The 16,114-nt window shown below is 35.8% G+C and overlaps 1 protein-coding gene across 5 annotated transcripts; it reads left to right on the forward strand.

Moving 5' to 3' along the window:
• The first annotated feature begins 956 nt into the window (after positions 1–956).
• Positions 957–16,114, forward strand: LOC111778341 (histone-lysine N-methyltransferase ATX2). Of its 5 annotated transcripts, XM_023658098.2 has the most exons (25): positions 959–1,949; positions 2,131–2,182; positions 2,273–2,347; positions 2,509–2,728; positions 5,227–5,350; positions 5,475–5,579; positions 5,904–6,109; positions 6,572–6,664; positions 6,776–6,873; positions 7,352–7,516; positions 7,752–7,895; positions 8,774–8,821; positions 10,442–10,559; positions 10,652–10,717; positions 10,795–10,856; positions 11,258–11,314; positions 12,087–12,155; positions 12,292–12,490; positions 13,066–13,341; positions 13,726–13,787; positions 13,856–13,933; positions 14,672–14,767; positions 15,109–15,212; positions 15,287–15,433; positions 15,731–16,114. In XM_023658098.2, exons 1-24 carry the CDS (start codon positions 1,303–1,305, stop codon positions 15,426–15,428), a joined length of 3,306 nt encoding a protein of 1,101 aa, XP_023513866.2. In that variant the 5' UTR covers positions 959–1,302; the 3' UTR covers positions 15,429–15,433; positions 15,731–16,114. The 5 variants fall into 5 exon arrangements, 2 of the variants coding, with proteins under 2 accessions (XP_023513867.2, XP_023513866.2); XR_015413357.1 differs by lacking the exons at positions 15,287–15,433; positions 15,731–16,114 and adding an exon at positions 14,381–14,436 and having other exon boundaries at positions 958–1,949; positions 15,109–15,123; XM_023658099.2 differs by lacking the exon at positions 15,731–16,114 and having other exon boundaries at positions 958–1,949; positions 15,109–15,214; positions 15,288–15,433.

The raw sequence follows: 16,114 nt of genomic DNA on the forward strand, positions 1-16,114 counted from the left end.
GGAAACCTGAAAGGAAAAGCCCAAAGAGGACAATATCTGCTAGCGGTGGATCTGGGTCATTACAAATTGTATCAGAGCCAGACACCGGACGATGTGTCAGCCTTCTCGCTGTTCCCTGAAGGGGGTAGACACGAGGCGGTGTGCCAGTAAAGACGCTGGCCCCAAAGGGGGTGGATTTGGGGGCGGTCCCACATCGATTGGAGGAAAGAAAGAGTGCCAGCGAGAACACTGGGTCCCGAAGGGGGGTGGATTGTGATGTCCCACATTGGTTGGGGAAGAGAACAAATCACCATTTATAAAGGTGTGGAAACCTTCCCCTTAAAGCCTTGAGGGGAAACCTGAAAGGAAAAGCCCAAAGAGGACAATATCTGCTAGCGGTGGATCTGGGTCATTACAAATTGTATCAGAGCCAGACACCGGACGATGTGTCAGCCTTCTCGCTGTTCCCTGAAGGGGGGTAGACACGGGGCGGTGTGCCAGTAAGGACGCTGGCCCCAAAGGGGGGTGGATTTGGGGGTGGTCCCACATCGATGGGAGGAAAGAAAAAGTGCTAGCGAGGACACTGGTTCCCGAAGGGGGGTGGATTGTGATGTCCCACGTTGGTTGGGGAAGAGAACAAATCACCATTTATAAGGGTGTGGAAACCTTCATCTAGCATACGACTTTTAAAGCCTTGAGGGAAAGTCCAAAGAGGACAATATCTGCTATCGGTGGATCTAGGTTGTTACGTATGTATTAGCTCGAAACAGACAACATCTACTAGCGGTAACATCTACTAGCGGTGGGCTTGAGACGTTAGAAGATGGTATAAGTATGTAAGTGGAACCATGGTTGATACCAATGTTCGTATAAACCCTGGGAAGAAGAAGGCCCACGACAACGCGGTTTGCGAATCCAAAGCCCAAATTGGAGTTTGGAGGCAATTCAAAGGTATAATTTGGTTATAGATTTACGCCCACGCACTCTGCTTTGTCTCTCTCTCTCTCTCTCGCTTTGGGGCTCTGCGCACGGCGGGAAAAGACAACTTTTCCTTTTGCCCCAAAACCTCCCTCCAAAATCAAAAGCGAACATCTCCATCGCCATCCGATTCCCTCCAAAACCCTAATTTTCACAACCCCATTTTCCATTTCTCTTGCGAACTTCTGTGTAATACCCCCTTTTGCTCTCAGCTACTTCCCTTGATTGCCGCTATTTTTGGGGGTGTTTTGTTGCTGGAGGGAGCAGAAGTGGTCGGAGCTTTTGCTCTCTCTCTCTCTCTCTCTCTCTCTCTCTCTCTGCGTTTCTCTTTTGCTTTTCTTGTCAATGGCATTTCCTCTCGAGCAGCGGCCAAAGCCACCGATTTTAGACGGGGAAGATGGAGATGATATCAATATCGATGTTTATAATGCTGGGACTCCGATTCGGTACCTTTCTCTTGATCATGTCTACTCCACTACGTCTCCGTTTGTTAGTACAAGTGGGTCTTCGAATGTAATGTCCAAGAAGGTGAAAGCCCGGAGGCTTCTGGTGAATCACTTCGACGATCTTAATTTCAAGCCGCCTCGCTTGCTTCATGTCTATTCTCGCCGCCGGAAGAAACCCCGCCATTCGTCTGTCAGTTCCTCTGTGTACGACTCTTTGGTTGAGGAGGTCGAATTGGGCTCCAAAACTGTTATGAAATCTGAAGCTTGTGAGATTGATGAGATGGTCAATGGTGTGGACGATCTTGTAGGCGAATTTGAAGTTGATAGAACGCCGAAGAAGAAGAAGAAGGATAACTTTGGGTGCAACGAGCTTGTTAAATTGGAGGTTAATTCCAGTGTTATTCGTGCAATGAATGGTCCTAGGTTGAGAGACTGCCGTACTCATAGCAATAACAATAAAAATTCTGGACGGAGAAAGAAGCGCAATTCTTCACAAATTTCTGAGAAGACTATGTTCAAATCTCCTACTGCTAAGAGATGGGTCAGGTACTGGTTTCTGATTTTCGAGTTGTAATTTAAGGCGCCGGAGGGAGCAACAGCTTCTTCGGAGCTGGAAATGTGCTGTTTGAAGTATTTGCTTTATAGTTTCTCCATCTTGATTTTTTCCCAGTCGTTTCTCACTGTGTCAATTCTATTTACTGGAATATCACTGATTATCAATTCACAGGTTAAGTTTTGAGGATGTAGACCCGAAAGTGTATATTGGATTACAATGCAAGGCAAGTCTTCTGTTTGTACCCAGCGTTTGATTTGCAAATAGCCTTTATGGGATTTGGGTTGAAGTAACGTGGTTCTTTGGGTCATTACAGGTTTATTGGCCATTGGATGCTGATTGGTACCATGGTCGTGTTGTGGGTTATGATTCAGAGACTGGTCGTCATAATGTATGTTCTCACATATATAATTTTTTAAATCTCACAGTAGGTGTTTGATAGGCGTACTTGCTGTTAACTGTAAACTATGTGTCTTCTCTTGTATTGATTGCACCAGTTGGCTTTTGATTGTTGGTGTTCCCATTTATTCTTACGTACAAAATTCCATGTAGATTGAATATGAAGATGACGACAAAGAAGATTTGGTACTTTCAAATGAGAAAGTCAAATTCTATATTTCTGGTGAAGAGATGCAGTCTTTGAACTTGAGTTTTGGTGTCGATGGCATAGATAGTGATGCTTATGAATACAATGAGATGCTCGTATTAGCAGCAACCTTGGATGACTACCTGGAACCTGAACCTGGGGATATTGTTTGGGCTAAACTTACTGGTCTGTGCTTTACCGCTTCCCTTTTCCCTCTTTTCCCATCCGTTTCCCACTCTTTTGTGTGACTAGGAAGAAATGTCCATGCAAGAAAAATGAAATGACGTGTGGTTTTTCAAATAAGGAAAGATAGATAAGTTATTTTGCTTCTATGTTTAATTTATTGGTTGAATTTGATTCGACACAGGTTCAAAACTCTCATTCTTTTACACAATGATCATTTGGAATTGAAATATTCAATGCAACTTCTGTTGTATTTAGATGAATTAAAACCCCTACAGTCTGGATCAATTAGAAAGCATTATATCTAATATCAATGATTTATTTCTGTTTACTTACTTTTATCCATGAAGCTGAGTTTCTTACCAAAAAAGAAAGATTTATTTATTGCGTGTGTATACATGTATGTATGCATGTTCCAAACAGTACGGTTTACTTGTTTTTTTCTCCAGAAATAATCCATTTCTGGTAACCCTTGGTGATGTGAAATAGTGACATATTTCATTCAATGTGAAGTAGATGTATGCATGAAAGAAGTGGTTTAGACATCAGAACATGCAAAATTGACACTGCATGATTCTTGTGGTGAAGAGATAAAACCCATTCATCCAAACATGAGAACTTACACTCATGCTCTTCTATTCTTACAATAAGGTAAAGTGATGTAGTCTGTAGACCACAATCCAAGAGTCATAGACTCCCAGGAAAGGACGGGAAAAATATCTAGTAATAGATTCTAATGCTTTCTTGTATCTGTCTTATAGAACATATTGTCATTTTCCTACTAGTTACCTGAAAATTAAGAAGTCTAGCCAATCTGATAAGTTTCTCTCTCCTAGTTATCTCCAAATAGTTGAAAAAGTATTTCAACTTGGTTTTTTATTTTCTCAGTTGGGAATGAAACTTGTGTTTGTCTTGTCTTGAGAAGATTGTTGGATTGACAACGATCCCACTGCCTTATCTTTATTGCTTTTCATGAGGAAATAGTGCCTCCATCTTTCCTTTTCTCTTCGGCTTTCAGTTTTTCCGTGCTCTCAATGATGGGAAGTCTTGTGAATTAGTTGCTTTTTAGTTTATTCTTGAGCAGAGATTGCCGTTGTATGTCTTTTGCTTTCTTCTAGAATTTTCACCTTTGGTTCCTTCCTTTTGGTCTTCTTCGGGTTACATGTTGGAGGCCTTACTGGATTCTCTTTCAAACTCTTAGTAAGCCAGTAAGGTAGAAAACTTGGAGGCTTGTGGTAGAGTGCAAGACAATTATTTGCTCACTTTGGTAGATGAACTTGGTGATATAGTAAAGGAATTCTTGGGTTTGTGCGAGAGAAAATAGCTTGATACAATTGATGGGTCACATCAAATATCCCATTGATAATATGGTTGAGAACCATTGTGAAAATTCTCTATTAGTGTTAAAGGTTTGGGAGAATCATAATCTCCAATCCATTCACTAAAGAAATATATATCCATGTTACAAGGTTAAGAGAAGTTAAAAGACAATAAAAGACAACACAACTAATACATTTACAAAATTACAATTATATTGATATAAGAACTCTAACACTCTCATAGGCTCTTTACTGAATAGCTTCTTGATTGCTACATGAGAGGTGGCAAAAATGCATCCATGAGAGAGGCATGCTTTAATAATATTTTTATAAAAAATATGTAGGATAAATTTATGCAAAAAATATAGCCATAATTATCCTTAAGACAGGATTTAATACATTAAATGTCTAGTGAAATTTTTTTAAAAATGTAAAAAAGTAATGTTTTATGAAATGAAGAACGAGCATCTTAAGAAACTTAATAAAAGAAAGTGAGTGTGTGCTGGTTATCACTGCAAAAGAAGAAATGATGGAAATGAAAAATGTACTAAAATAAGCAACAGCTTAGAGTAAAAAAAGAGAGAAAAAAAAAAAAAAAAAAAGACTGCAGAAGCAACATACTGTGACAGGCTGAAAGTCAATATTTGAACAAAAGTCAAAAGGAAATAGGAAAGCATGAGCGTGTTGCACTTTTTTGTGATGCTTCAAGCTTTAAAGTCTTGCAACAGAGAGTAGTAAATTGACAGACAGGGTTGTGTATGATTTTGTTCAAAAGTCTGTGAACTTGCTGCGTTTGCCGGCACCATCTTTCCTAAAACTGAAAGTTAAAGTAAAAAAGAGAGCCAGGTAAATTGCAAAACTAAAATTGAAAGTTGAAATTGATAAGGAAAGAAGTAAAAATTGAAGGAAGAATAAATTTGGTGGGTTAAAATTGAAGATGTAAGCAAAATCAAGGATTGAATGAGGAAGATGAAAGAAATTGTAAGGCAGAAAACACATGCCTTCGTGTGGACCAGTGCTTTTGATACCATTAAAGAACGCTATGGTAATAGAAATGCAAAAATGAAAAACTCCTTGTTTCTCTTAATAAAGGCTGTTTCTTATATAAATTGTAATTCTTGCAATGGGATGATTCATTCACTTGAACATATTCTTATTACTTCTTTTGTTAGTTAAATGCAGGTCATGCTATGTGGCCAGCAATTATAGTGGATGAATCACTCATTGGTGATCGTAAGGGCTTAAGAAATATTTCAGGAGGTAGAACAGTCCCTGTTCAATTTTTTGGTACACATGACTTCGCAAGGTTTGTAACCTTTCTGATTTAAAATTATATTTGTCTGGAATAATGACTTCAAAACCTTGAACCCCAAATATTCAGGAACTTTTTGTTTGGAATGCAGATACTGACCAGTTTCTTTAATGTACAGGATTAAAGTAAAACAGGCGATCTCATTTCTCAAAGGTCTTCTTTCTTTTTTCCACCAGAAATGCAAAAAACCACACTTCATTCGGAGCCTAGAAGAGGCAAAAATGTAATGCTGTAATTACTCTTGTTGTTGTTTGTGGTATCAGCTCTGTCAAATTTTAGTTACTATGATTAGGATCAGACCAAAAAAGGACTGGGAAATTCGATAGTGTAATTTTCATTTGGACACTCGGAGCGCATGGTTCTGTGCATATTGGTTTCCATCTCAATATAATACGGCCATTAGCCTCATGGAGAGTCTAATTATGTAAAATTAAACTGTGTATGATGATGTAACGGGGACTTGGAGTATGCTTGTTACTTTTTGCTGTGTGTGTTCTTTCTCTACAAAGGTGACTGGTTGAAATTACTGACTGATCCGTTAAAGCAGGTATCTTAGTGAGCAGAAACTTCCGCCAAGTATGCTACAGTTGCAAAATGGAATTGAAGTGGATGATTTTGCAAGTGCAAGTGGAGAGGAAGAAGGGACAACAGATTCAGGGGAAGAATGCCTAAATGAAGCAGGGATGCCTTGTCCACCCAATGGATATGGATCTTCTCCATTTATGGTTGGGGATCTGGAAATACTAAGCCTTGGTATGATTTGAATGAAATGTTGATTTTCATGCACGGATTTGGAAATTGTAGGCCATGATAAAATTTGAATTTCTATTGCTCCTTAAGTTATTTAGGTTAAATTGACATGTCTGTTTTCAAGAAGCTAGAAATGGCGTGGTAAAAAGGATCAAGATCTTCATTTTACAATTTACTTGTGACACATAATATACCTTTGAGGCAGATATAGTAATCTTTCTGTGAGTAGCACACACCCACACAGACACAATTGAACAAAACACAATTGACTTTTCTTTGGGATTTTTGTTTGCCAAATCATCAATTAAGATATATGGTTACCTTTCATTTTTGCATTTCCATGTTTATGAATGTGACAGCTTTATGACTAGTTGTGAAAATATGTGGCATCACAAGGGGTAATTGTATTTTAATCTTTGATAACCTGTTTAGTAATAATGTTCCCGTGCACTTTTTTCCCCTCAGGAAAGGTCGTGAAAAACTCTAAATATTTCCAGAATGATGGGTCTGTATGGCCCGAAGGGTATACAGCTGTGAGGAAATTTTCTTCTTTAACTGGTGGATATTTGAACTTTTGTAATTATCTTTGTTTTGCAGATATATCTGGTTTATCTTCTGATTGTGATGATTTCTAACAACATTCTTGTCATCTCCTTTGCTTGTTTCCAGATCCCAATGTCCGTACTTCATATAAAATGGAAGTTTTGAGAGATTTTGAATCAAAATTTCGACCTTTATTTAGAGTAACGTTGGACGATGGAGAGCAGGTTAGTTCATTAAATAGGATGGATATTCTTTCATTTGAAGATAAGGCTTAAAATTGTCAGTATGCTATAATTTTTTTTTTTTTTTTTTTTGTTTTGCCATTAGAAAAAACAAATTTATTATTTTATAACTATTACTATAACTGGATGGAAGCCAGGTACTGGAAGAACTAGCAAACTTAGATTAAAAAAGGCCTTCTAATGGAAGATCGTTATGGAAAAAGGCCTTCTAATGGAAGATCGTTATGGAAAAAGGCCTTCCGCTGGGGATTCACTTTCCATGAATTCATATAAAACTCTTGATTGCATTTCTTTAAGTTTTTTGTTTGTCTTATTTTAATCTTGTCATGCAAGTAATTTGTGTCTCTAAACTGGATTTTCATCGTAGAGGTTTTTTAATTGCCTTCTTTTCCCATTAAAAATGTAAGGTTATTAATGCAATCCTTTTCCATTGTTTGGCAACTCATGTGTATTGCTATAGTTTAAAGGATCCTCTCCATCTGCTTGCTGGAATAAAATATACAAAAGGATGAGGAAAATACAACATATTTCTGATACTTCTGCCGAAGTTAAAGGGGAAATTGTCTACAAGTCTGGTTCTGACATGTTTGGTTTCTCCAATCCAGATGTGAAGAAACTCATCCAGGTATACATCTATTCTTTTCCCTTTTTTGGGTGTTGCAATTTTATCAATTTAGTGCACATGTTTAATTTCTGCTTAAAACTTTTTTTCCTTTCTAAGAAACAATAGAAATGGATATACATATATTCTGTGAGGTGGCGGCTGTATCCTAAGTGTCCTCTGAGAAAAATCTAGCTTTAGTATTTTTGACTAATAAACTGTGATGTTTCAAAGTAAAATTCCTTTTTTCTTTTGGCAGGGGATATCTAAATCTGGACTTTCTTCTTCAAGATCATTGGGCAAAGTAGCCTCCAAAAAATACAAAAATTTTCCCATTGGTTATAGACCTGTTCGTGTTGATTGGAAAGACCTTGACAAGTGCAGTGTCTGTCATATGGATGAGGTGAGAGCTGGTTTCAGGCCTATATTCATTTACTTCCTTTGCCTTTATAATCACTCTCATTCTCGAAATTTTATATTTTATTATCCACAATTAACTACTGTCCTTCTAAAATAGCCTTCATTTGTTGCTGATACCCGTGTTTCCCTTTCCTTCTCTTTTCCTTTTAAATATGGTGCTTGCGGAAAGTAATTGCTTGTAATTTATAATAGTAAATGAAGTATGAAATTTGTGAGTGCCGTGCGATTTGAAGGGTTCTTCCACCCCCCCCCCCCCCCCCCCCCCCCCCCCCAATGGACTTTTGGGGTATACGGGTGCCTTACTTTTAGTTGTTGTTGTAGTAAAATTTTAAAATAAAGATTAGTCATTTTGTTTCCTACAAAAATGAAGGAAATTGTAGACTGTTGTTTCTTAATATTTCTCGAGAGATTTTGCTAGGTTTAGGTGCTGTAGCCAAGAAAAAAAATGCTTATTTCCAGACAATAAGAAAGAAACTTAAGCATGTTCTGAAATAAGTTTGATCCTTTTGTAAATTTTTATGACTACGGATGGTATAAGCCTCAAATTGGAGTCCTCTTCACAATTCCCTTTGTAATACTCCCTTTAAAACCAATTTAGATTGGAGTCTTTTGTGCGATTCTACCTTCTTGGCCTGGACTCCTCGTCTCCATGGCCTCTAGTTGTTCCTTTTGTTTGTCTGTATATGCGTCTTTGTTTCTCCCCTTTGCTTCTTTTTGAGTAAGGGGCTTAAATGGGCTCTTTTTTATACCCTTTACATTTATTTTTCAATTCTATCAATGATTTCAACTGTCTTATTATTATGATTGTCACAGTTAATGCTTTTGTGTTCCGCTAATCGAGCTTATCATTCTTTTCAATAGGAGTATGAAAATAACCTCTTCTTGCAGTGCGACAAATGCAGAATGATGGTATGTATCTGTCTTCTTTTCATAATTTAATTCAACATGTCATACAAACTATCTTAAAAATTTGAAATAGTATTTTTTATTATTTGCTGGAGTATGAGTTTCAATGTTTGATAACTTTACAAAAAAACCAAAACTAGAAAAATACACAACGAACCCACAACCTTGAAAGAGAATAAAAAACTACAGAACTAAACAAACTCCCCTATAAACATTAAAAATAATTTGGCCTAAATTTAAGCACAGTTTGATAATGATTTGCCTTTTAGTTTTTTGTTTCTAACAATTATGTTGGCTTTCTCATTATACCAATGTTTTTGCATTTCTAGGGATTATTATTTTGATTTAATTACTTAGTATCTAGGGATTATTATTTAGACTTAGTTACCTAGTAACTAGGGGTTATTATTTAGATTTATTGTGACTTATTAACTAGAGATTTATTTAGATTTAGTTACTTAGCATCTAAGGAATTTAGATTATCTAGCTCTTCCACTCTTAAGAAGTCTATCTCCTCTTGAATTGTTTATGATATCGAATTGATGAAACATGTGATGTTAGTAGGAGTCATGAGGAATCCTGAAACACATTTAGCTGGTATACTAATTGATAATCTTTTGTTAAAGCATTTGAAAGTCTCTTTTCGATTGATGATTGGAGGAATTCAAATTTTCGCAATCAGCAACACCAATAGCAAAAATATCCTTAGATTCCTTCCGAACTCCATTTCTAAATTGAGGTTTGTGGACTAGAGTGATGAAAGAAATCATGGCTCAGTCACCACCAATTAGGATCTAATTGTGTTTTACTCGTTTGTTATAATTGTCCAGGAACTAGAAATACTTCTTGGTATACCACAGGCTTTGGAGGTTGTTCTTTTTGTGTTGCTTTGATATCTTTTTCCGTTTCAATTTTATTTATTTATTTATTTTTTATTTTTAATTTCATTTTGAAGTTTGAAGGTTGTTGGTTGGTTTAATGAAGCCTTTTTTGGAAGATTTCTTGGGATTTTATTTTGGTGGCTTGGAGTTTTGTGCGATTGGATGTTTTTGAGTTGGTTCTCCTTTTCGTAATTTGATTATGAATTTATGGGTTCTTGCTTTTGGTTAATATATTCCAGTTGTTTTGGGCTTTCTTTTTCAGCTTCCAAGCTCAAGTTCTTTAGTTTCCCTTGGCTTCTCCCTTCTTTCGTATCTTATGTTTGGAGATCAGCATTCTTGGCCCATATTCTGATGTCTTAGTTGGATTATTGTTTTTTCTTTTTTGATGAAGATGATTTAGTTTTATTTGGATTTCTATTTATGTCATTTGTAATCCGTCTTTGTGTTTCTTTTCATTCATGTGTGGAGCTTTGTATCTTTTGAGCATTAGTTTCTTTTCTTAATATCAATAGAAAAGTCTCAGTTCTAGTTAAAAAAATATGGATGACTTACTTCAGTATTCGTGAAATGAAATTTCTGGCATGGTTTATATATTTATGTCAATTAGATGTATGAACTAATTAGTTTCCTCTGCTCTTTACCATTTTAATTTCTCTATCCTGCTTTCAAAAAGCTATTTTGTATTTTCTTTTAGATTATAATATTGAAATTCACCTGGAAATTGTTAATTTGTTATACGTAGGTTCATGCTAGGTGCTATGGAGAACTAGAACCAGTTGATGGAGTATTATGGTTATGCAACTTGTGCCGGCCTGGGTCTCCCGACTGTCTTCCACCGTGCTGCCTCTGTCCTGTCATTGGTATTTAAATTCATATCATTAACGTATCATTTCTGTATATAGTCTTTGTATAGTCTTTGTGTTATATTGAATTGTAATTTTATATTTTCCAGGAGGTGCAATGAAGCCTACAACTGATGGACGCTGGGCTCATCTTGCTTGTGCTATATGGATACCTGGTTTGTGAGTTTATTCTTTTAGGTGTTTTAGATAATTTAATATTATAATATGTATTTTCACTTTCCACATTCTGCAGAAACGTGTTTATCTGATGTTAAGAAAATGGAGCCTATTGATGGTCTTAATAGAATCAATAAGGTACTGTCTCTGTTTCTAATGTTTAAATAACTTGGTTTTCAGATTCATACACCTTTTTCCATTTTGAATATTTACCTAAAAACTTCCTAGTTAAAAAGTTCAACGTACTTTGTTTATTACTGATGGAAAAAACCTCAATGGTGGATTTTATTTATTTTGATATGAAATCAAGTCATACTAATTGTCTTCATATATTGGTAAGAAGCCTAGAAGCAAGAACTAAGTTGCGTAAATACCTGTTCTTCTTTTTGTAATTTTAGCTTATTTTGCCTTAAATATTTGAATTTAAGTTGCGTAGCATATTCAATACTCATTGTTTGCCCAGCATAATCAATGCTCATTTTGTTTTAATTTTACGATCCAATAAATGTTCATATTCGTTTACTATAAACTTAAAACAGGATCGTTGGAAGCTGTTATGCAGCATCTGTGGGGTCTCTTACGGTGCTTGCATTCAAGTAAGTTTGTTATTAATTTAAGCATGGGTGTGTGTAACAGCTGTCTTTCTGATTTAATTACTGTGTTATAATTTGAGCTATCCCCACGCAGCCAATGGTTACAGAAAAAGGAAACCCAGTTGGCAGATATATGCACAATGTAGTTACGATAGACATTAGTATGGTTGATATTCCTCTGGTTGATATGGGATTTTTTGATAAGTGGAGAAGATTTTGAGACTTCGGCTGTGGGGGGTTTTGGGTGATATAGATGGATAGGATTAGACATATACATGTAGACTTCTATTGTAAGAGAGACTTGATAAATTCGTACTTTGGACTTTAAGACGCTGTACCCTTTCTAGGATTTATAGTGGTTCTTACTTTTTTGGCATCCAAGTCCGCAGAAGGGCTTTCTGTTACTCCTGTTCTATTCATGTTAATCTTTAACTTGATATGGTTTTTTCTATTAAAAAAAGCTTGGCTTCTTTTGATGCAATTTGCATTCATCAACTTTTAACATGAATAAATCATATTGGTTGGTCCATGGGACAGATAGGCAACTCATTATATCTCAGGACTCGGTAGGTTATTTACATCAAATAATCTTGTATCAGACAGAGTTTGGTTAGAATAATTGACACAAGTGCAAGTTGACTAAGACAACTAGAGTTACTCCAAATAAAAGTTAAAAGGAAATTTTGATAGAATTATGTGCTTATGACATATTTCCCCATCCCTGCTTTACATTTATTTATATTCTTACTTTTAACTGTTTCTTACTTTGTAACAGTGTTCAAATAATACTTGTTATGTAGCATATCACCCTCTTTGTGCACGAGCTGCTGGTCTTTGTGTTGAGGTATATTTTCCATCCATTATGCATGCATTTGTTGAAGTTTGTTTGCTTGTTTATTTTTAATATTTGTACATACATTTTTGTTTGTAGTATCTATCTTATTCATTTTCTTATTGTTTTCTTTTTTGTAATGTGAAAGCTTGAGGAAGATGACAGGCTCCATTTACTTGCTGCGGATGATGATGAAGAAGATCAGTGTATTCGATTACTTTCCTTTTGCAAGAAACACAGGCCGCCATCTAATGAGCGTTTAATGGCTGAGGATCGTATAGGGCAAGCTGGACAGCAGTGCTCTAATTATACTCCACCATGCAATCCATCTGGTTGTGCTCGTACAGGTTTGATACTTCTCTTGTTGAAGTAAATGTGTGATTGGTTATATAACCGTTACAAAATTTAAAATTAAGGTGACTGGTTTTGTTTCTTTCTTTTGTGTGCTGTTCTTTGGACGAATTCAACTATTCTTTGGGTAAAAACATTTTGATCCTTGTTTTTTCATTGTATAAAGATTTACTCTATAAACCTTAGTTTTCGAGATCTAGTCCTGAACTTTAAAATAGTAACAATTGAGTCCTTGAACCAGTGTGTAACTTTTTAGTTTATGCAGTTTAAAAGTTGTAATAATTTAGTCCCTATTATGAAAAATTTCATAAGTGTAGACTTTTCTTGTGCAATGATTTAGTGTATGTAGTTTATAAACACATTCAGCCACTTGTTAGTTTATTGATCTACATATACAAGAAATTCTATTAAATATAATATCTTCCACGATAGGAGCTAATTTAAATTACAGGGATTAAATTGTTAAAGTTAACTACTGATAGAGGCTACTTTGAAAGTACTAGTATTGAATAGGTTTTGTTAGTTCACATTGAAGTGTTTAATCCTTGATATATTGTCCTCTCCTTGGCAGAGCCTTATAATTACTTTGGAAGAAGAGGGCGCAAAGCACCTGAAGCCGTTGCTGCAGCATCCTTAAAACGCTTGTTTGTTGAAAATCAACCTCATATAGCTAGTGGTTATTCCCAACACTTGTCATCAGGAAACTTATTGCCTTCCAGTGGAGTCCTAGGCTTGAAGTTTTCTCTTCAACATTTGAAAACCTGTCAGCTTGATCCTCAAAACATACTTTCTATGGCTGAAAAATACAAATTTATGAGGGAGACCTTCAGGAAAAGACTTGCTTTCGGTAAGAATTAAATTCAGTAACCTTTGTTTTTTTTAAATCCCCATTTTGTAATGGTATTTTTGAAACATTGATTATAATTTTAACTTATTCAGTTACTGTGTTTTTATTTTATATTTGTCTTATTGTTATTGTACTACTTCTATGTGTTTTTTCTTAATGAAAAATGAGTAAAAATCATCACAAATAAAAATGTTCTCAATTCAATTCTTGAACTTCTATTTGTGAATGCATTAGCAAGCTATTTTTTTTTTTTTAAAAAAAAATACAGTAAATGATGAATCACTTTTATGATTGTCCAACATGGGTTTCCTTGAGCATTTAACAAGTTTTCGTTCCCATCCATCTAACTTCCTTTCTTTCAATTGGAATCTCTTTTGGCTCTAGGGAAGTCTGGGATTCATGGATTTGGAATCTTTGCTAAGTATCCACACAGAGCGGGAGATATGGTAAAAAAAATGTTGTTTTCTTTGATTTCTCCTGTTTTCAGTAAGTAAATGAAACTTAATTTCTTCAGGTAATCGAATACACGGGAGAAATTGTAAGACCTCCCATTGCTGACAGGAGGGAGCGGTTCATATATAATTTATTGGTGGTAAGTTCATTAGTAACCATTAACCTGCCTGCTCATCATTAACTACGATTCCAATATCAATATCTTGGTCTTGTTTTATTATTTATTTTTAATTTGAGTGCCTTGGTGGGCGTGTGTGTGTGTGTGTGTGTTTTTTTTTTTTTGGGGGGGGGGGGGGGGGGGGGGGGGGAGGTGGTTGATTGTGCCCTTATGTAATGTTAAAACAACCTGGCTCCATTTATTCCTATGTTTTGTTTGGTTGGCTGCCATTTAACTCATGTAGAGTGCTTATTCTTTGATATAGTTGAAGTAGAATAAAATTTTTTTTTCACAAACCGACCATTCTTTGAGATGAAGTACTTTCTAGCGTTAGTTTGTTTCGGCTCTCTTGTAATCTGACTGTATAAAGGTGTGCTTGCGTTGTAACATCGTCTGATAAGGCAAGTTTTTTTTTTTTTCTTTTGTAAGGACGTAGTGATTCTTGTGATCCACTTATGAGGTGATTTAGTAGTGTAAAGTTAAAGGTAAGATAGATTCTTCATTTAATTAATTAAGATTTCAAATTGTCACTTGATCTGGAACCTGGGAAGATCATCTTTTTAATTTGGTTTTCTGGACGGAAGTGAATTGTGGGTTTCTTGAATTTGGTAAATTTATGGGCATTCCTCTATTGTATCCTCAAGCAGATGTTGGAGTTTCCCATTCTTCCACCTTCATGAAAACAGACTAAGATAAGTTAATGAGTTCCATTTATTTCAGGGTGCTGGCACTTACATGTTTAGAATCGATGATGAACGAGTAATTGACGCTACAAGGGCTGGAAGCATTGCTCATCTGATCAACCACTCTTGTGAAGTATGTATTACTTTCTCAAGTTATACATTTATTTTTCCTTCTTCTCTTTAAATTTTTTAGCGTTCTATCAAGCTTGATGTCGGGATCGAGAGAATTCTTGTCCTCAAGTAAAGGAGGTTCGATTCTCGAATACAACCTAATGACATATTGGGAACTTGCATTTTCATTGGGGAAAATATCATTGGTGGAAGTTTTCATATCCCCAATAAATATAACCCTTTGGCAAGAGTTTGCTTATGGAAATTGGTTTCCGTTTTCTTTTGTTGCTCTATTTCCATCCTTTTCCTCTTCAAAACAAGAAATTCTCATTGATTATTTACATTAATGTTTCCTTTATGCAGCCAAATTGCTACTCAAGAGTTATAAGTGTCAATGGAGATGAACACATAATAATCTTTGCAAAGAGGGACATCAAGCGATGGGAAGAACTTACATATGATTATAGGTTCTGCTCATATTTGGTGATTATATCCTATTTTCTGGTATTCTATGGATGCTGACGATTCAACCTGCATTCAGGTTTTTTTCTATTGATGAACAACTAGCATGTTACTGCGGCTTCCCAAGATGTCGGGGTGTAGTCAATGATACGGAAGAGGAAGAACGAGTTTCAAAGCTACATGTATCGCGGACAGATTTAGTAGATTGGAGAGGGGAATGAGGCAGGTCAGCAAAACAGGAATGATCTTTTATTTTTTCTATTCTTACTTTTGATTGTGAAAATTTGCTTGATCGAGTCCATTTGGAGGTAAATTTCTATTTGTTTTCCGACTTTGTGTAAAATGCATGAGCTATCACATTCACTCAGATATTCTCTACACATCTGCCGGTGATCCTTTCAATATATTTTGTTTGGCTACTCGCAACTCTTTTAGACTCTATTCTTCTGTTGAATGTGCCCTGGCTCTTTTCCTTGTTTCATTGTCACCGTGGTTGCTGATTTTTCTGTATTCTCTTGGGCAGAACTATCATGTAAAGTTAATGGCAGCTCACCTTCAGCATGACATGTAGCATGTTTGCGACGAGTTCTGGCTTCTCAACTCAGCAATGTCTAATCAGGCAATTCTTTTTTTCCTTAATCCCATATTTCCTAATTGTACGAACACAACGTCTGACAGATGTCGAGATTAGCAGTCCAAATTTACAATATTAGCAGAGCATCATAGGAAAGCTTATTCTTAGTCTGGTTGACATATGGGTCCAATGCCCTTGGTTTTGTAGATTTGCCATTAGTTGGGTATCAAATGCTTCCATTGTTAACCATTGATTTTTTTTTCCTTTGAGTTCATTAACCATTGATCTTCTGTACAGAATATTCTGAAAGTAATTGAAAATAATTGTTCTAAA

The sequence above is a fragment of the Cucurbita pepo genome, chromosome 17, assembly GCF_057944985.1.
Source record: "Cucurbita pepo subsp. pepo isolate OVF chromosome 17, ASM5794498v1, whole genome shotgun sequence".
Lineage (NCBI taxonomy): Eukaryota > Viridiplantae > Streptophyta > Magnoliopsida > Cucurbitales > Cucurbitaceae > Cucurbita > Cucurbita pepo.